Raw genomic sequence first — 21,832 nt, 5'->3', positions numbered from 1 at the left:
TTTAAGGGATGGATTTAACTTTTGTTAGGGAATAAAGATGCTTAGAGCATAAGATGATGATCTTAACAAATACAGGCCAAGTTTGTAATCTTAGCACTTGGGAGGTGGAGACAGGATCATGGTCCTGTTGAGGGTTACCCTCGGCTAAATGAATAATGAGTTCAAGGGTAGCCTGGGGTGCACGAGACCCTGCCTGAATTTTAAAAAATTAACATTTTTATGTTTTTTATTAACACACTAATTATGTAAAGCAATTGGCTTTTCTTTGCTTTTTTGAGACAGGGTCCTACTCTGTAGCCCTGGTTGGCCTGGAGCTAGCTACATAGAACAGGCTGACCTCTAAATCAAAGAGCCTACCTTTGCCACCCAAGCACTGGGATTAAAGGTGTGTACCACCACACGAAAGCACAGTGGGCTTTTCATACCTGTGTGTAATATACATGACATTTTCACTTGTTTACATATTTTGGTCATATTCATCGTTCTCCCATTCCCTGAATGTCACTCTATAGTGCTTGCTGTTTATATAAACGCCACAGAGATTCAGTGGCTCTCCCTAACGTGGGCAAATGTGTCAGCCCTGAGTGCCTGCAGTGTCAGCAGAGGCCAGAAGAGGCCATTGGATCACCCTGGAACAGTAGTTACAGGTGGTTGTGAGCTGATGACAAGTGCTGGGAATTGAACCTGGGACCTCTGGAAGAGCAACCAGTGCTCTTGGCCCCCGAGCCACCTCTCCAGCCCTGAGGATTTATTGTTTTTATGTTAAAAATGACAGCACCTCTACTGTAGAGATATCCATCTCTACTCGTGAGTGCAAATTTGCTTTCATTTTCAGTAATTGGCATAATTGCTTTATACCAAATAATTGGCCTATCAATTAATGTTTGATTTGTATTCTTATTTTCCTTACTCAGGACTCACTCAGTATTGTGTAAAAATTTTCCTGTCTACAGTCACAAGCAGAAAAATGCCAAGTGCAAGCTTAGCGAAAACTAGTAAGGTGCACATAGTTTTTGAGAGTGTCACGAGAACTGGTGTAAAGCTCAGTGAGCAGTAAAGTAAGAGGCAGTAAGGAGGAAACACTGGATTAAATGACACTAAATTATGAGCAATAGAGTAAGAGGCAGTAAGGAGGAAACACTGGATTAAATGACACTAAATTATGGAAACAGAAGGCTAGCGTGGTTTCAAGAAGAGAGGCTTTCCTGGCTGTTAAAGAGCTCGTGAATGTTACTCTGAGCTAGGGGTATGGTCCTTGACTGTATCCCTGTACTTAGGAGGTAGAGGCAGGAGGCTCATGAGTTTCCAGCCAGCTTTGACTCCATCGTGAGACCCTAACTAAGAAAAAAAAAAAAAAACAGTCTTGGAAGAAGGAGCAAATAAACTTGATTTCTAAGGCTATTTTAAATTGGAATTTAAAGATGGGAGTGGGCTAGCTTAAGGGAGTGGGTAGCTGTAAGATGGTGGGTATATTTTTCTGACCTCAGGACTGGCACCTGACACTAATTACAGTGTTAAATGTAGCAAGGAGAACAAATGAAATGTTACAGCTTATTGGTAATATTAGATCTGTAATTAAAATGCCAATAAAATTGGTAGTGTTAGATCTGTAGTAAATGCAATGCTAATAGGACTACAATTTCAAAAAGATTTTTAGAGCTACTGGGATTTAATTCTAGCACTGGGGAGGCAGAGGCAGGCGGATCTCTGTGAGTTCAAGGCCAGCCTGGTTTGTAGAGCGAGTTCCAGGACAGCCTCCATAACAATAAGAGAAACCCTGTCTCGAAAGACCAAAAAAAAAAAATTACTCAAAATATTCTGTGATACTGAAATGTCTTGTCCCGTCATCTCCCCCCCTCCCCAATGACCAGTGGTATATTTTTATGCAAAGAGACTCATGAGAGGGGATCCATTGTGGTATTGAATTGCTATTTCTTTTCTTTTTCTTTTTTTTTTTTTTTGTTTGGTTTTATGAGACAGGGTTTCTCCGTATTGTTTTGGAGGCTGTCGGTCCAGCCTGGCCTCAAACTCACAGAGATCCGCCTGCCTCTGCCTCCTGAGTGTTGGGATTAAAGGCGTGCGCCACCACCGCCCGGCTGAATTGCTATTTCTTTAGAAGGATAAAGTTTGCCTGTGAGACTGTTTATAAAGGCTAATGTGTTTAGGAGTTTAGCAGGTGAACACAGTAATTTTATTAGACTCTACCCATTTGTAATAACAATCTTTTTGTCTGTGTTTAGCATTGTGTTAGGCGCTGTTTAGAGTACTTTATATGGCAACAAGAAATCTAACATAGCCCTAAAAGAAAAATATTACCACCATTGTGCAGATAAGGAACTGAAGCACCCACGAGGAAACTGACATGTTAAATAATTTGACCCAAATCACAGTTTATAGGCGATTGTACAAAGTTTGGAACCCAGGCAGTCTGGCCCACAATCTATGCTTTGGTCTGCTCTGTTTTACTGTTCTCCTAGTGACAGTGTACTTGACTATTAGTTTAATTTTTAAGTTTTTCTTCTTGTTAGTGGGGGAGAGGCAAGCATATAGAATTCAGGGACAAATCTCAGGAGTTGATCCGATACTGAACCAAGGTGCCTGTCTAACACAGCAAGCAGGTTTATCTGCTGAGCTGTCTTGTTGGCCTGTGAAATTGCACATTGCATATCTTGTTTTGCTTTTTGGTGAGTGAGGGTGTTAGCAAGTATTGAGCTCTGGTGAAATATTTCAGTACACAGATGACTTCCTGGGAAGCTTCATTAGAGATTTTGAAAGCTTTAGTAGGAAGATGCCTTTTAGTCCATGTTTCCTAAAAAGTTGAGTTAGCTTTTCTCCCTTTCCTCTATATTGAACTTGATCTGGTCCTTGTACACTGCTTCCCTGTTACTAACTGTAGGGTGCCATTCTCAGATTGATCACAACTGTCTTCCAACGTTAGACCATGTGTCATCTCCTGGCTGGTTAAGAGTACACACATACACATGGGGTTATAATGGAGTTATACTCACAGTGTGCTTGATGATTGGGACAATCCCACCACCGTGGCAGCATTTCTTGGTTATAGTGTATTTTAAAGGAGAAATTGCTGGGGTTTTTTGTTTGTTTATTTTGAGGCGGGTTTCTCTAGCTCTGGCTGTCCTGGAGCTCACAGAGATCCACCTGCCTCAGCCTCCCAAGTGCTAGGATTAAAGGTGTGCATTACTTTCTAAGAGATGTATTTTATTTTTATTTAGGATTATGTGCATGCATATGCATGCTCGAGCACACCACGAGCTCTGAGAGGCTAGAGGAGGGCATCCAGTCCTTTGGAGCTGGAGATGTGTCTGTGAGCTGAACTGCCAGGGGTGCTGGGTACTGACCCATGGTCCTCTGCAAGAGCGGCCATACTGTATCCATCTCCCCGTCTTTAAAATAGAAGCTGCTCTCGTGCAGTATACTCAGGCACTGAATTGGAAACCAAGCTTTTAAAGAGAATGAGATAAATGCTTTTCAAATACCTGTTCAGCCAGGCAGTGGTGGTGCTCGCCTTTAATCCCAGCACTCAGGAGTCAGAGGCAGGCGGATCTCTGTAAGTTCAAGGCCAGCCTGGTTTACAGAGTGAGTTCCAGGACAACCAGAGGTTCACAGAGAAACCTGTCTTAGAAGAAGAAAAATACCTTATTTTAGAAAATTTAGAATTTAAAAAGCATTAGAAATATTGGAGACACTTGCATCTGTAAAAGTTATATAGGTATGTTATAAATGTGTACAATTCATTAATTGAATATTTATGAGAGAATGGCTTAATAGTTGGAGCATGTAGCATTTTCTTGAGATGAAGCAGGGTTCTTGTTCTAATCCCATGCTTCCTCATTTCAGGCTGAGATAGAGCTGTTTGTTAACCGGCTTGACTCTGTGGAATCTGTTCTTCCTTATGAATATACAGCGTAAGTTTCCAGCTTGGTTTTTGCATACATTTTTATGTGATACATCAGAATTTTTGTGTGTAGAACTTTTAATTTCTCTACAGAAATAGATTTGTTTTCATTTCCTAAATGCATAGGGCCTGAATATTTGGGTAGAGGTGGAAGAGACAGGTTGTCTCACTCTGCAGCCCTGGCTGATCTCCTGTCTCAGCCTCTCAAGTGTTGGGATTGTAAGAATACACTATCATACCCAGCTCAAAAACACTTTGAGATAAAACATGCTATTCTGGGGCTGAAGAGATGACTCAGTAGTTCAGAGCACACACTGCTCTTCCAGAGGACCCAAGCTCGGTTTCCAGCACCCACATGGTGCTGTAACCAGCTGCAGAGGATCCCACACCCGTGTGTCCTCTGTGGGTACTACACAAGTGGTGGCGTCTTGCACAACACAGAGACAGAAATTCTGCATGAAAAAAGTGTAACAGATGCATCAATGTTTTTCCTTTTTTATCTGACTGTTAAAAGATGTAATTTTGTTCTTTTTTTTAATTTTTATTTGTGTTTGTGGGTGTTTTACCTACCCAGATGTCTGTGCACCACACACATACCTGGTTTAGGGCAGAAGGCATCAGGGTCTCTGGTACTGGAGATAGAGGTGGTTGTGAGCCTCCTTGTGGGTGCTGGGACTTGAATCCTGGTCTTTCCAAAACAAAAACAAAACAAAACAAAACAAAACAAAACCCAAGCCATCTCTCCAGCCTCTTTCTTGTTTTGTTTTTTGTTTGTTTGTCCTTTCAAGACAGGGTGTCTCTGTGTAACAGCCCTGGCTGTCCTGAAACTTACTCTGTAAACCAGGCCGGCCTCGAACTCAACAGAGATCCTCCTGCCTGTGCCTCCCAAGTTCAAGGATTAAAGGTGTGCACCACCACCACTGTCCGACTTGTTGTAACTTCTTAATCCAAATCTTCCCATAGGATGACATTTCCACAAGATGTGCCAGTTCATACTTAACCTCACCCAGCTATGGTGGCTGCCCATTCCCTCACTGGAGAACTCAGAATGGTGAACAAGAACGCTCAGTCACCTTATGATTTCTGTCCTATAATTTCTGTGTTGTATTACAAGTCAGCTTTAGTGACACTCTGCTTCAGTGTGAAGTCCAATTTCAACTTTGCCACAGAAAATCACAAGGCTTTTTGTGTTCACTGTGAATAGCATGGGGAGTGGGCAAAACTCGTACTGTATGGTGACAGGACAGTAAGAGGCACAACGCTGGGCTCTGCTGCCCACACACGAAGCTGATGTCTACGTGGTCAGAGCACTTAGAGCATGTCAAGTAGACACGCTGACTCCTTAGCACACAGACACTAGAAAAAGCACCAGGTCACAAGGGTCACCGAAGGCTCTGTGAGGTCAGCTCAGGGCTTCTGTGATCCTTATATACACTTCGAGAGATTCTCTCAGGGTAATACCTTTTTTATACACTTTTCTGTATAGCAAAAAATGTCCCTTAGAACTCTTTGGACCATGAAGAAACATTTTATTATTTATTTTTATTTTATATGCACTGGTGTTTGCCTGCTTGTGTACCTATGTGAAGGTGTCAGGTCCCCTGGAACTGGAGTTATAGGCAGGTGTGAGCTGCCATGTGGGTGCTGGAAATTGAACCCAAGTCCTGTGGAAGAGCAGCCAGTGCTCTTAACCACAGAGCCATGTCTCTAGCTTGAGCAACAGAATCTAGGAACTATGTAACAACCGATATGGAATATAGTACTGAAATGATTACAGGGTTTTATGCAGCAGAACATGGCATAGCACAGCAAACACGACATCTTGGAAAACCAGAGAATGGGTAAAGTGTGTGATGCACAACCCTGAGAACCTTGCTATAATCAGCTAAGCCCCTGTAAAGGTGACGAGAACACTGACCCCACAGACGCACCTCATTCATGAGACTTTAAAGATGTGCCACTTAAAGCTTATACACAGTAACTGGCAACAGTTGGGCTGCACATAGTTCCTACAAGTTACTAAAAAGACTAAATGACTGCATGGCGACATGAAAGATGTGAGGATGCTGTTGAGAAAGGTGGGGGTCAAATAAAAGCTTGCCTTTGCTTAGAATAAAACTGCACAAGTACAGGTACGTACATTCAAACATTCCGAGAAAAGGGATGTCTTAGAGACAAAGTAGTGGCTCTTTCTGGGGACAGTGTGAAGCAGAATTCTCTTTTAAAATGTAGGAGGCCAGATGTGGTGGTGCACTTGTTTAGTTCCAGCACTTGGGAGGCAGAGGCAGGTGGACCTCTGTTTAGTTCGAGGAAAACCAGGGCTACACAGAGAAACCCTGTCTCGAAAAATCATACAAAAAAAAATTAAGTTATATCAAAAGTTCAGTCCTGAGGAAAAATGGTTGAAGGATAAGGATATATTACAAATCTTATAATTAAACTTCAAAAATAAACTTTAGATTATATAATAGAGAAAATGTCTGGTTCTGGTGGGAACTGTGATCTTGGGACACTCCTCACTGAAGGAGTTGCTAAAATAAGGGATCTCTTGAGACTGTCCAGTGGTTCTTACCTCACGATGTTCATTTTCTTTCCTCAGGTTTGATTTTTGCCAAGCATCAGAAGGAAAACGCCCATCTGAAAATCTTGGTCAGGTATTATTCGGGGAGAGAATTGAACCCTCACCATATAAGGTTTGTATCTAGTTTAAGCTTATTTCATATGTATGAGTGTTTAGCCCACATGTATGTACCACTTATGTTCCTGATACCCAAAGGGATGCCTTGGAACTGCAGTTACGTGTGGCTGTGAGCTGCCTTGGTGCTAGGAGTTAGAACTGGTCCCCTGGAAGAGCACTGAGCCCTCTCTCAGCCCCCAGTAGTAATTTCCACAGCCGTGGTTTAGACAGACCCCCATAGCGTGTCCTTTGTAGAGACCGTGTCCACCTCACAGCGTACCTTTTCTAGCCATGCAATGCTTGTCCATGTCACTTTTGTCTGTTCCTTCTGTTTTTCAACAGTGCCTGTAGATTTCCTCTGTTCCCGGGTGTGACATTGCCAGGCCTTTCTACTGGTATTTTGAGGAGACTTTTAAAAAATTTAGTTTAATGTAAATTTTGGTCTTGGTTTGTTTAGCTTATCTTTCTGTTTGAATCATTTAAAATGTTTTTGAGGGATGGGCTATAGTTGATTTGGTAAACTGCTTCACCATGTACGATGGCCTGGGGCCTATCCTCAGCACCATGAAACTAAGCATGATGGTACAGCCTGTAATCCAGCACTCAGGATTGGAGGCAGGAAGATTGGGTGTTCTCAGAGGCCAGCCTGGAACTACCTGAGACCTGTCTCAGAAATGAAAAGAGTAGCTAGGAGGTGGTAGCGCACACCTTTAATCCTAGCACTGGGGAAGCAGAGGCAGGTGGATCTCTGAGAGTTCCAAGGTCAGCCTGGTTTACAGAGCTACACAGAGAAACGATGTCTCGAAAAACTAGAAGGGGGAGGGTGTAAGGGAGGAAGAAAGGAAAGAGAGGGAGAAGGAGACAGACAGAGGGCGGGGTAGGGGAAGGGAGAGAGAGGTAGGAAAGAAGTCAGTTAATGCTCTGACATGAGGGGTGCAGGGATCTCACACTACCAGGCACAACAGTAAAACAGGAAAGCCAGGAAAAGACAGGACCTGCCTCTAGTAGGATCTCACTCTCGACATTGTAAACGTATATGAGACTCTTGGGTCCTGGGACTGTTCAGATTTGATCCCTTGTCCTGGGGCTTAAGGAAAAAGTAGAACAGAAGGATAGTAAAATGAAGAGAGGATCAAGGCCTGTATTCGGCAGGGCAGGTTATCCTAGGCTACATAGCAAGGTCCTGTCCCCAAACCTAAACGTGGTAAATTCTTCAGTTCTGGGTTTAAAGAGATTCTTAAAGATTCGGGCATATGAAAACATGGTGTTGAGGGAGGAGACCTTCCCCTCCCTCACCCCCCTCCCTCCCTTCCTCCCTCCTCTCTGTCTCTCTCTGTGGCATCGTCCTGTCCGTGTGTCTGTGTCTCTCTGTGTGTGCATGCGTGGCGCACTCTCTCCCCTCTCTCATTTTTGAGATAGGTTTCTCTGTGTTGTCCTGGAACTCGTTCTGTAGACCAGTCTGGCCTCGAACTCAGAGGTTTGTTTTCCTCTGCCCCCTGAGTGCTGGGATTAAAGACATGTGCTAAAGACCCAGCTAAGCAATATATTTTCATCCTTCTGTACTGTATTTTCAGATATTCTTAGTCTGTTTAAATCTGCATTGAAAGCAAAAGTGATAACCAAAGGAGACTGTACATCTGGCTTTGCCACTGTCTTCTGTGACGTCTGTTTAGATCAGGAAAAAGGTAGCAAATGTAAGATCATAAAACCCCATTCACCTTCATTTGTTTGCTAGGCTAAGCATTTGCTGGTTAGCATCTCTTGTGTGCCCCCGGCCACTGTTACAGATGGAGGATGTAACAGTGGACAGGACACAAGAAATCTCTGGCCTTTGTGGATCTTCTGCGTATAGTGTGTCAGCTCCTTGGAAAGAACTCCTGAAAATAAAGCACAATGTGGACAGAGAATTTGCAGTTTTAAATAGGCTTACCCAGATGTGACATTAAAAAATGTAAATTTAAAAAGTCTCGCTGAGAAGGTGACATTTGAATAAAAGACCTTAAAAATAAGTAAGGGAGTAAGCCACATGAGTGCCTGGGGGAGGTATTTTGAGCAGCAGACAGCAAGGCCGGGCGTTGGTGGCGCACGCCTTTAGTCCCAGCACTCGGGAGGCAGAGGCAGGCAGATCTCTGTGAGTTCGAGGCCAGCCTGGTCTACCAAGCGAGTTCTAGGACAGCCTCCAAAACAATGCAGAGAAGCCCTGTCTCAAAAAAAAAAAAACAAAAACAAAAAACAAACAAAAAAAAAAAAAAAGAAAGGAAAAAAAGAGAGAGGCAGACAGCAAATGCCAGTCCCCGGTGTGAACTTACCTGGAGTGTTGGAGGTGCACAGATAAGCCAGGACAGCTTGATTAAGTGAGAGATGAGGCCCAAAGAGCAACGGGGCTGTGTTACACAGCAAACAGTTCACTGGTGGAACACCTGCTAGCATGTTTGCCACCCAGAAACGACAGCGACGAAAACCTTGGGCCCTTTACATCTGAGCAAAATTGGAGATTTTTGCATCAGCTTGGATCTTACCACTCATTATGGGGGGCAAGTTGAGAACATATTTGGAGTGCGAGGTTTTTTAAAGCTGGGAGATTTTAGTTAAGAGATGTTATAGCCACCCAGCAGGACTTTAGACCTTAGGGACTGCTAGAAGGGAGGAGACTGTGGAATAATAGGACTCTTAGGGTCAGCCTGTTTTTTGAAAGTGGAGCCAAGAGGGCCTGGAGCGATGGGCAGTGGTTAAGACCACTGTGGTTCAGTCCCCACCACCCACCAGGCAGTTCAGAACTAACTCAGTTTCAGGACCCTGACACCTGCTGGGTCACGGCCATCGCATGCGTAGGGTGCACTACATGCAAGCAAAGCATACACACAGAATAAAAACATTCCTAAAAAGTGGAGCCACGAGTGTGGTGATACATTATTTATGATTTATTAAAGCTTGCCTGAGGATCCAGAAAGCACAGTCAGCAACAAGATATAGAGGTCAGGAGCAAGGTCTGAGAGCTGTCATTCATTCTCCAGCCACATTGAAGATAGGAAGACATTGAAGTTCCAGGATTCTCCAGCCACGCTGAGGACAGGTTACAGCCTGAGGCTTGATGAGAGCTCCTGGAGACAGGAGCAGCCCTTTCAGCTGAGGCAGAGTAAGAGCTAGTGGCTGGCTGCTTTGCTTTTCTGAACTTCAGCTTGAAGTTTGGACCCCAATATCTGTCTCCGGGTCATTTATTTTTCGTGTTACACAAGACAATTAGCTAAGGAATAAGATGTAGACTGGTTTTCCTTTCCTAAGGTAGAAAATAGAGAGATGGGGTGAGCAGCAGAGTGAGTTTGGGACATGAACAGTATCAGACTTCTCATGCCCTCTTCTGGCTACTGTGAACACACGCATATATTTACTGTGCAAGAGCACACACACAGAAGAACTAAAGTTGTCTGTCTTATGATGTGGAGACTGAGCAAGACAACTCCTGGCCACCACATACATGCACATGGGTGCTCCCCTCTGGGGCACACACACACTAACATTAAGTAAAAATGGGACACAGTTGGGGTTGCATGTCATAAAGGGGATTGGTTTCCTTGACAGCTGATAACATGCTGCTTTCTTATTAAAACTTAAGTCCTGGGTGCTGGAAAGATAGCTCAGCTGTTAAAAACACTGACTGTGCCTCCAGAGGATCTGGTTGGATTCCCAGCACCCACATGCCATCTCACAACCATCTGTCACTCTAGTTCCAGAGGATTCAACACTGTTGTCTGGCCTCCATGAGCACTGTGTGCACGTGTGGTCCATAGACATACACATAAAAATAAAGACGTTGTTGGATCTACAACAACAATAATTTAAATGCAGAGAGGAGCTCGTTTGTAGTGCTTAGCTCGCTTGGGTCACATCCTGACTGGCATTTCTTAACTTGTGTCTTTTATGCCTTGTTTTTTCTTATCTGTAAGGTATAAATAAAAAGGTCAACCTTATTCATTGTTGGGTGGAACACAGAGCCTTGATAAATAAAGCACAAGGGCCTGAGTTCAGAGCCCAGTGCCCATAGGAAAGCCAGACACATTAATGCGTACACCTGTAACCCCGAGGCGAGCTTGGGGACAGGAGAAACCCTGAGCTGTGAGTCAGTGAGCTCCAGTTCAGTGACAGACCCTGTTTCAAAACTGAAGTAGAGAGTGATAGAAGAGGGTGTCTGACATTGGCCTGTGGCCTGCGTGTGCTGCATGCACACACACATCACACATGCGCACACACGCACACACACACCTCCTTTGGTCTCTTTGTTTTCTTTTACAGTTGAACACGGAAGTTGGGTCTGCTAACTCCAGTTACCACCCATTAGGTTGAGGCTTGAGATTGGCTATTGTATAACTGGTAGCAGAGATAGTGTCTGTCTCTGTTTATTTAAGTTTGACCTCTGTGCCCCTGATTCTGTACTGTGAGTGCTTCTGTTTTACTTCTTTTCACTTATTAAAATCGAATTTAAAGGTTCAAAACAGTGGTACAAACACTGTTTTAAATGGAAGTGGTAATGTGGTGAATATTAAACTGTTGGCTGACAGATGGCAGCAGTGGGCTACACTTGGACATCCACCGTCAGCCAACGGACGGCAGCTAGCGTAGGGTGTTAATAAGTAACATAGCAGAAGTATGGTGTTGTTGTACATACCTATAGAGATCCCAGCATTTCGGAGGCTCGTTTCCAAAAGAAAGTCAAGTGGGTGAAATGAAACACAATTTTTTCATTACAAATTATCTTGGTTATTTGTATAGTTGCTATGTCACAGCCTTCTGGAAATACAAAGCTGTTGATACAGATGGATAATTGATTTTGGTTTGGGTCCTGCAGGTTGAACCAGAGCCTCATGCTCATGCTCGTCTTGTGCTCTGCCATTGTGTTCTACCCCCACCCTCCAGCCCAGAAAAGCATTTTTACATTAACACTTAAATGGTTCACAGTGAATCATTGAGACTGTGAAAGGGGTGTGTGTGTGTATGTGTGTGGTAAATTCTAGGTTCAAAATTGGAGGAAACTTTAGTTTTTAAATTTGATTTTTAAAAAATTACTAATTTTTATTTTTTTTCATTTTTATAAATATAATCCTGAAGATGAGCAGTCTGTAAGCCTGAGTAAATGGTCATATCTGCTTTGTCTTTTTAGATGTTCAGATGTGACATTGTAGTCACTGCTGAGCCTCCTGCTGAACTTAATTAAGGACATGTAGTTAATGCCTGTCCACTTGGATGCTAGCATGGAAACTTTAGGTCCTTTTTGCTAGGAGCTATCAACCCCAGAAGTTTAGACCACGCCTGCAGGGAGCCTGCTCTGCCTTCCTTTTCTTGTAGGTCTCATTTACATGTAGAAGATGAATACACTGAAGTCATCAGAACATGAGAGAAAACCTGTGATCAGAAAAGTTGCAGACTTGGCTCTATAGAGAAGCAGATTGAAGTTTCAGTGTGATTGAGTGAGCTGTGGAGGATTTTAGATGCTTATCACCAATATTGATGACTTAAGAAATGATCTGTTCCGTTAGGAAGAACCTGTATCTTTTTGGATAATTTTTGTTAATGTATTTCTGCTTTCTTTTATACAGTTCACATTTAATAGGATGGAAACCTGTAAGCTCGTTTGCACGAAAACATACAATACAGAGAAGGCTGAAGACAAACAAAAGTTAGACTTCTTGAAAAAGAGTATGCTACTGAACTATCAGCATCACTGGTGAGACAAATGAGCTCTGCTTCTGTGGCTATAGAAAGTAAATTGTAGGTTGTATAAAATACAGCAAACTAGCTTCCTTGTGTCCATGTCAGAGCAGTTGTAAAGCATAGTTTAAGTGCTGTCGCTCAGACTTGGAGCACTGTGGCTGGAGCCCTTCACTCCCCACTTGTCTGCTCAATTCCTATGTGCCAAGCGCAGAGAGTCCTGGAGCTTGTGTCCCTTCCTGAGCTTGTCTGTCAGGCTGGGTTATTCTGGTCAGCACTGGCCTTGAGCCCTGCTGAAGTTAAGTGTGCTTAGATAAGCAGGGCCCTGAGAGAAGGGGAGGGAGGGAGGGAGGGAGGGAGGGAGGGAGGGAGGGAGGGAGGGAGGGAGGGAGCAGGCCCAGTGCACCACCTCAGTAGCTCCAGTAGCCCCCAGTACCAAGAGCCTGAGCCTGACTGCCTGGGCTGCTGTGCAGACATGTTACTTGAGCAGTATGGGTTGACAGCCATTTTTCCTTGGTGATTTTCTTTCCTTCAAATTATACTTTATACCTAAAAGAATATTTGAAGTTCTGTTTTAATATTTGTTTCACTTAGCCCTCCCTTTTCCCCTCCATCTATTCTAATAGTGGCTCACATGTTAACTGAAGCACAGACCTCTCAGGCCTGTGATTATTTTAGCTCTCTCTTGTATCATTCTGTTCTGAATGGACTGGTTGGATTCTGGGTCCTGGAGATAATGGAAACAAAAACTAGGGGGTGTGGTTTGGTGGCAGAATGTTGACTGGCATGTGCAACCCTTACTTGGTTCTATTCCAGTACTGTAGGTAGGAGAGATAAGGGAAGCATTTGTTCCTCAGCAATGTCCATACAGGAAGGTACCAAAAAATCTTTAATCTTTGCAATTACTCTAGGTACTGTTTTAATGTCGGGATATGTTGATTAGAGGAAAAGCTATTAAAAGTAGTTTACTAGCAGTTTGTAAAGACAAATGCCAGAAAATGGCTGATTTAAAAAGCCAACTGGAAAAGTACTAGATGTTGTTGTTGAGTTGGGAACATTTATGATTTCAGGTCTGCATCATGCACGGAACTTGGAGACTAGTCACTTAGGCTTTAGTCCTTGAGTCCCAGGTCACTCTGTTTTGGAAACACTGACTCTCAGTGATGGGTTTACTGAAACTGGGTTTCAGAAGGCCTGTACTACATAACATTTCAACAGAATTAACAGAAATAAAATGTATCCCCCAGAATTTGAAAGACCTTCAGAAGTACTAAAATCTTAGTGTGAATGTAGCTCATTTCATTTTAATCATTATACCAAACCTTGCTTTGGGAGGCCATGATTATTTTCTAAATTATTAAGCAGTATATGCTTGCAAAAAAGCCACAAATGGTATAGATAACTACTACGTGGCCAGCTGTCTGTCCTGTCAGCCCCTCCTGGGTGCACCGCTGTTGCACATGTTTTCAGGTCCCTGCATTTGTGGGCATGCAGGAGGGCGGGCATCTTTAGAAAATGACGAAGCTGACATTTTTGTGCTTTTATTCTGTTACGTGCTTCTTGTGTTTAAAGAAACACTAGACATTTTCCCACGTCAGATTGCTTTGTACATCTATACTTTTATTCATTCATATAGTTGTATGAATTCCATGATGTGAATGGTGATTTTTTCCCCCTAAAGAACATTGTAACCATATACATAATTTCATCGTCTTTGTTACAGGGAAAGGTTAGGGGATATAGTTTTCTTGCTTGTTGAGTACTTTTCCATTTTTACTTGGGTCATTAAAAGTGAATTTGAGATCTTTGGGGCTGACTTTATCCATAACTGGAGCAACTCCATCATTCTGGAGCTGCTTTGGATCCCTACACTGGTACCTGAACTCCCTTCAGCTGTGCTGTCCACTCTGTCCCTCTGCCTGCTAAGATTTCTTAGATAGAGATGGGTGGATGGATGGGAGAGAGGGAGGGAGGGAGGGAGAGAGAGGGGGAGAGAGGGAAAGACACTAAGTATAGGGTCTTACTCATGCTGAGCAAGCACTGTATTACGGAGCTACACCCCAGCCCTTTATGATGTTTTAAAAATACAATCATACTCAACTAGTTGGCTTAATATTTTCTGGGTTTAAGGGCATAGAGCCTCTATACTGCAGCTTATGGTATAGAAATGGATTTTGAAGCTAACTTTAGCACATTCGATCTCATATCCTACCAGTTCAATGAAAGAGAATGGTATGCAGTTTTCAAAACTGCAAAATCCTCATTAATATAAATCTGCCTGTGTTAAACCACACAGTAGGATTTCATTGCCAGGTTCATTCCTTTTTGCCACAATTTTGGTTATTCCAGTCTAATCAGAAGCTTTTAGAACTGAGTTGTTGGGAGAGTAAGTTCTTTATACTAAAGTTCTTTCGGTGACGGTGTTTCTCACAGAGGCCCTGGAATGTAGGAGGAGGAAGCTTCTGCCCTGAAAGGGGTTCTTTGTGGTAGAGAGTTGGGACCAGTCAACCCACCGTCACCCTTGGATTCCTCTTCCATGCTCTTTTGCACTGTGGCAAATTAGAAATAGGGTTAAATTATTTTATGTTAGAAATTAAATACTGCTTCCTGACTTAGGAAAGCAGCCATTTGAAGGGATATTCTTAAATTTTTCTTACATTTATTTCTAGGGGTTTCTCTTTCTGTTTAGTATACATTCTAATACCTGAAATAGCTATTAACGGAAAGCTTTAAATAAATTACAAATAAGTAAAACCTGAGTTTGTTTTTAGAACCCCGATGGCCTCCAACTTCTTTATTGCAGCCTAATTTTCTTCCTAGTTGGCTACCATAAAGACATTCTGTGTTGCCTGCATACACTCACTGGTTTTACTTCATTCTGTCTGAAGCAACTGACTGATTATTTAGTTCCCCACAAAGTCGGAATTATTCATATAGCATTGTTTTATGTTTCTAATATTTTATATTAATAGTCTTTTGGGTATAATAATAAGCAGCTTAATAGTATAGGTGATTCTAAAATTTGGTACATGGAGTGCTATTAAGTAGTACTGAGGTATGACAAGACATGTTTTATTAGGTCATTAACATACACCTTGGGTGAATATAGAATCGTAATTTTACTTCCTAGGGCACACATTAATTAAAAGATAAAACATGCCCTGGAGTGTAGTCTTATGACTGTAATACAACTAGCATATTTTGCTAATTTTTTATTTTGCATCCTGCAGTGTGTTCTAAGCATAGAGGACCACACACCTGGACTGTAATGCAGTTTCATAATGCTACAGAACTTCATTATTCTTTTAATACTTTTTCACTATAAACTTTGAAAGACTTGGTTCTCTTGCTTTGCAGCAACGTTTCTTTTATAAATCACTTGAATTTATAAGCTTTAACAGAAAATACTGTAATTTGCAATTGTTTCTGTATGCTTTAGTTAAATTTCATCTAGCCGTTGTACTCTTTGCCTTTCTACTGAGTCGCTGTAACAAACACCACTAATGTCTGCCTAAGAAGCTCCTCAGGAGCCAGATACATTGCTCTGAACCTGTTTGAAGCTTTAGCTCTCTGCGGAAGGTAAAAGCTATCCTCAGGTGCCTAGACGATGACGACGTCATTATATTCACAGCGGCAGCAGGCTGATCTGTAGAATGAATGCCTTCCCTACATGCATTTGTAGTTTCAAAGCCTGTGCAGAATCTGTGCTTACACGGTGCACGATAGGGTTCACTAAACAGTGTTGAATTTGGGATCTTAAGACATTTAGAAGCTGGGCGATGGTGTTGCACGCCTGTAATCCCACCACTTGGGAGGCAGGGGCAGGTGGATCCCTGAGTTCAAGGACAGCCAGGGCCACACAGAGAAACCCTGTCTCAATAAAAACCAAAACAACAACAATAAAAAAAAAAGGTGTTTAGAAATGTTTACAGTTGTAAAATTACACTGATGTAAGCAGCACTAAGCTGTGTTTACCAGGCTCTCTCCTAACTTGACTTTTACTTACCTGCACAGGATTGTGGATAATATGCCGGTGACGTGGTGTTATGATGTCGAAGATGGTCAGAGGTTCTGTAATCCTGGATTTCCTATTGGCTGTTACATTACAGACAAAGGCCACGCAAAAGATGCCTGTGTTATTAGTGTAAGTCTGGTAACTTTGCACTGCTTTTTAGAAGGAGAATTTGATCTTTAAACAGAACTGTTACAGGCATAGGATGAATGTAGCTAAATGTTCTCAAGTACATTACGTAGATCTTAAATTTAAGGCAGATTAAAACTATAAATTTAACTCAGGATTAAAATAATTCAGATTCAGTTCAACATTTACAGTGTCTTATGATAAGTTCTGTGTTAAGGGCTTAGTCTCTTTCTAACTCAAAGGTTAGAAGATTCTGTGGCTGGAGGGGTGGTTACCTCTTAAGATCACGTAGTGCTTTCACAGAGCACCTAAGTTTGGTCCTAGCACCCATGTCAGGTAGCTCACAAAAGCCCAGCACTCCAGTTCCGGGAGACCGCTTCTGGCCTGAAGAGCACTGGCACACAAGACACATACATAATACCAAAATACTCACAGATATCTGCCTGTCTCTGCCTCCTGAATTCTGGGATTAAAGACATGCACCCACTAAAAATAAAGCTTTTTTTTTTGTTTTTGTTTTTTTTGTTTTTTTGAGACAGGGTTTCTCTGTATTGTTTTGGACACTGTCCTGGAACTCACTCTGTAGACCAGGCTGGTCTTGAACTCACAGAGATCCGCCTGTCTCTGCCTCCCAAGTGCTGGGATTAAAGGCGTGCGCCACCAACGCCCGGCTCTAAAAATAAAGCTTTTAAAATATTTTTTAAATCAAAAAAAGTTAGATTCAGCACAGGTGAGATGGCTCATTAGGTAAAGGTGCATGGTGACCTGAGTTCAATTCCCAGGATCCATATGGAAAAGGGAGATAACTGACTCCTCTGGCCTCCACGTACCCACACATACACAGTAAAAATGTAACTTTAAGAAGGTTATAGTCATAAACCTTTTTTAGAGCAAATGCAGTCATTAAGGGAGAGTAATGAAAAAACTGCTGGTAGTAGGAGGGACTCTGAGGAAGGAACAGCTCATGCATAGGTCTTTTTTTTTTTTTTTTTTTTTTTGGTTTTTTGAGACAGGGTTTCTCTGTATTGTTTTGGAGGCTGTCCTGGAACTCGCTCTTGTACACCAGACTGGCCTCGAACTCAGAGATTCGCCTGCCTCTGCCTCCCGAGTGCTGGGATTAAAGGTGTGCGCCACCAACGCCGGCTCATGCATAGATCTTATGTGGATACTTCAGTGTCAGAAGGCTTCTCCCTAAGTTCGTGAATTTATATTGCAAAAGCTTAATATACTTTTTGTAAGACCTGTTTGTCTTTGAAGCCCTGCTTCTGTGATGAAAATGTAGTACTAAGAGCAGAGACATTGATGTAGAATTGTTATTAAGATCAGCTTGTAATAGTCACTAATTCTGTGTTATGTTGTTATTACTAATATTGGGTGTATGAGGTTTTTACATACTCAGCCTGATTTATTCTCTTAATGGGTATGATCTGATAAGTTATCATAAATCTCATTATATTGATGGATCCTCTTGTGAAAGTTGACCAAGGGTACTTGAGTAGTTGAGGTTATTTATTTAAACAGTTTTAAAGATTTTTTTGAGATGAGGTGCCATTAAATGTGGACAGTTTTGCATATTACATTTCTTTTTTAACATTTTATTGTAAGATAAAATATTGGTTACCTGGTTTAAGCAGGTGTGTATTAGTTGTGTGTAAAATTAAAACCTTAGAAAGCCTCGTTTACCTTCTCTACTTAGAAAGCCTCGTTTACCTTCTCTACTTAGAAAGCCTCATTTACCTTCTCTACTTAAGTCTGGCTTGTAAGGGCTTCAAGCTTAAAACTATAGCTTGTGATAGGGAAGATGGAATTTTCATCTGGACTGTGTCTGTCTGTTCCTGATGTCATTGGTGAAGTCTGTGCTAGATTCTCCCGTAGTCAGTATTCTGTCTTTAACTGTAAGTTCTCTTTTCACAGTCAGAGTTCCATGAAAGAGACACTTTCTACATCTTCAATCATGTTGACATCAAAATATATTATCATGTTGTTGAAACTGGGTCCATGGGAGCAAGATTAGTAGCTGCTAAACTTGAACCAAAAAGGTAAATATACAAGTAGGTTAAAAAAAAAAAAAAACCACAAAAACCATTGCAACCAGGTTTAGTGGCTCACATTTATAATCCCATCACTCCGGGAGACTGAGGCAGGAGGACTGAGGTGAGTACAAGGCCTTGTGAGCTCCAAGCTAGCCTGACCTAAAGAGTGAGAGCATGTACCTCAACACCCCCCTCACCCCATAAACAAATGCTAGTGAGACTGAGGTCTACGGGATAAGTACCGTGAGGTCGTGATTCTGACGTGTGCAGGTTAAGTACAGCAAGAACTCCTTGAGTGTGGAGTTCCTGAGGTTCTTACAGGCTGCTCAGAGAAAGGTAATTATGATCCCTCTGTACTGGGGAAGTGGAACCTGAGATGCCTTTCTTTCTTTCTGCCTCTTGTTCAGGAATTTCCCGTACCTTTTCTGAGTGGTTGGCAGTGTCCCTTTTGTAGTGGAAAGAGCACATTGGCACATGGCCTTCCTGCTCCCATGTGGCTATTGGCGCCAGCCTTTGCAAGGAGTCTTTTGAGGTTGTCCAGTGTTTGTTTAAAAGTACCTGTTTTGAGCCAGGCATGGGTGCACACTTTTAATCCCAGCACTCAGGAGTCAGAGGCAGGTGGATCTCTGAGTTTGAGGCCAGCTTGGTCTATAGAGTGAGTTGCAGAACAGCCAGAGCTACACAGAGAAGCCCTATCTCTTCCCTATTTGATTTGGTTGTGGGTTGTATTTTTTTCCATGATTTTCTTGCCACTGAATTAGCCATGTTTTCACATTATTAGTGGTAAAGCAGTGCATGGCATGCTGATACTAAAGTGGCAGGTAATTTAAGCTCCCTCTGTGGACCTTCTCTCGGTAAGATTGCTTGACTCTGGGTACAGTGACATGTGCCTATAGCTCCAGCACATGGTTGAAGCAGGAGGGCCCCTTGAGTCCAGATGTAAGACCAGCATGAGCAGCATGGCAAGACCCTGTTTTAAAGGAGGAGTCGGGCTTTCGGTGTTCTTCTAAATGAAGTGGTAGTGGCTCAGACTTTTGTTATAATTGGATGTGTAACTAAGCCCATTATTTCTGTGAAGTAAATATTTATGCTATGAAATGTGACATAAGGACCAATGAGATGGCTTGGTTATAAAAGTGTTTTCTAAGGAAACCCAGTGACCTAAGTTCAAGCCTTTGATCCCACAGTTGAAGGAGAGACCTGACTCCCTAAAAGTATCCCACAACTTCAACACACATGTCATGGCATGCTCTCACACACATCATAAACACACACACAAATAGTCAAATTTGAGACAAGTTTTGTAATGTGATATGAATGATGTCAAAATATAAAGAAAATTTATGGCCTGCATTTTATCTCATTTTCTGAACTGAACTTTATCATTATCTTGCCAAAATGTTTCTTCCCACAGCTTCAAACATACCCATATAGATAAACCAGACTGCTCCGGACCCCCCATGGACATAAGCAACAAGGCTTCTGGGGAGATCAAAATTGCCTATACTTACTCTATTAGTTTTGAGGTGAGTTTGGTTTTAATCTTGAGTATAATTGATTTTAAATATGTACCACTTAACCTAATTAAAAATACTAATAGTCAAATGGATAAGCTTTTTTTGGGGGGGGTGGCGTTTTGAGACAGGGTTTCTCTGTGTTGTTTTGGAGGCTGTCCTGAAACTTGCTCTGTAGACCAGGCTGGCCTCGAACTCAGAGATCCGCCTGCCTCTGCCTCCTTAGTGTTGGGATTAAAGGTGTGCACCACCAATGCCTGGCTAAAATGGGTAAATTTTTAACGAGCTGCTTTTTAGAACAAAATGATTCCTAAGATTAAGTTGTAGTTTAAATGAAAAGATAGAGGAGATTGGAGAGTTGTGTTCTAAGGGGTGCATGTAAGACAAGCATGCATGGAAGGAAGTAGGTATGGAAGGCAATATGAAATGTCAGGACCTGTGGGAAACAGTGTCCTTTCATAGTGGGCATGAGGGCATCACAGAAGGTAGCTGGGAAAGTGTGGGGAAATACTCCACCTCTGCTCTTAAACTTTTATCTTGACTAGCTAATAATGTAGTTGTGATGCTTAATGACCCCATGTGTAGTAGTTAATTTTCAAGGCCAGCACAATAAACAGTATGTGTCTTTAGGTAAAACTCCAGTGTGAGTGGCATTTACCAGATGTTCCATGGCCTTGTGAGTCATCCCATAGGGGCAATGTAAAGAAGAACTCATTCTGTTATTTTTCTCAAGAAATTAAATACAGCTCTAAATGTTGGCACTGAAAATCCACTTGTACTAGCTATAATTTAGAGATGGACTTTAAAAAACACAAACATGTAGGTATTTCTTGCCAGGCCTCTTAAGTTTTTGTTTTAATTTACTGCTTAGTTTCATTATATTTGCACTAGATTTGAATAAATTTAAAACTACCTCATTCTTGCTAGCAACTCAGGTTCTGCTGTTAAAATTGCAGGTGTTAACTGAGTAGGAGAGTGCGCTATTGAAAAGAATTTTCAGATTCTTAATGTACCTTGTCAGAAGATGCTCAGAGTTTCCTTCTTCCCCTCCAGGAAGAGAAAAACATCAGATGGGCGTCTAGATGGGACTATATTTTGGAGTCCATGCCTCATACCCACATTCAGTGGTTTAGGTAAGAGTTCGATTAGTCTGTCTTTTGCTTTCTGCTTGTTCGACCCCTTGTCCCTGTGAGTATTTCATTCCCTCTCTAGTCCTGCTCATACGGTTAGTGGTCTAGACTAGAGTTAAGACCCTGACTTTAAACCACTAGTCCAACCTTCCTAGTGTTGTGATGCTTTAATATATTTCCTCATGTTGTAGGTCCCCCAACATACAATTATTTTTGTTGCTACTTCATAGCTGTATTTTGCTTCTGTTATGAATCACAATGTAAATACTTTTAGAGAGAGTTTTGCTGAAGGGGTTGTAACCCACAGGTTGAGAACCCCTGCTTTAAGCCATGAAGTATTTGTCTAGGCAGGTCATCTGTTTCTAAATTTGTTTCTTAATCTAGAAATGCTTAGCTCATGGGAGTGGACTGACAGGGATTAGAGATCATGGGATGAACATCTAGGTTATTACTGGCTGGTAGGTCAGAGTGTTCAGAAGTTGGTGTTCAGCCATTGTTCACTCCAAAGCGTGACTCAGCACTTTGCCTTGGAGCTGGTTCACTGTGCGTCTCTCCTTTTCCTGCTTTGCCGACTAATCTTTCTTGACATTCACTAATTTACTGAGTAAATTTGACCGTCAGTAAGCTTGAGGATCCAAGCCAGCTTTCGATACCTTAGTTAACCCAGTGTTGTTGTCCATACACAAAACCAGCCTGACTGTAGGCTGCCAACTGTAGA

At 42.1% G+C, this 21,832-nt stretch overlaps 1 protein-coding gene across 1 annotated transcript in view; it reads left to right on the top strand.

Annotated features, from left to right (window-relative positions):
* The window catches only part of Tm9sf2 (transmembrane 9 superfamily member 2), a 48,494-nt gene that overhangs the window by 6,785 nt on the left and 19,877 nt on the right, over positions 1-21,832 (top strand). The window contains exons 2-8 of the mRNA XM_005079430.4: positions 3,859-3,926; positions 6,516-6,609; positions 12,185-12,312; positions 16,311-16,440; positions 18,352-18,476; positions 19,885-19,996; positions 21,038-21,117. Of these exons, the coding sequence (XP_005079487.1) occupies positions 3,859-3,926; positions 6,516-6,609; positions 12,185-12,312; positions 16,311-16,440; positions 18,352-18,476; positions 19,885-19,996; positions 21,038-21,117 (737 nt within the window). The remainder of the gene's footprint in view (positions 1-3,858; positions 3,927-6,515; positions 6,610-12,184; positions 12,313-16,310; positions 16,441-18,351; positions 18,477-19,884; positions 19,997-21,037; positions 21,118-21,832) is intronic.

The sequence above is a fragment of the Mesocricetus auratus genome, unplaced genomic scaffold (genome assembly GCF_017639785.1).
Source record: "Mesocricetus auratus isolate SY011 unplaced genomic scaffold, BCM_Maur_2.0 Super-Scaffold_2245, whole genome shotgun sequence".
Lineage (NCBI taxonomy): Eukaryota > Metazoa > Chordata > Mammalia > Rodentia > Cricetidae > Mesocricetus > Mesocricetus auratus.
Note: the sequence above shows the minus strand (reverse complement) of the source record. Positions and strands in the feature narration are given on the sequence as shown.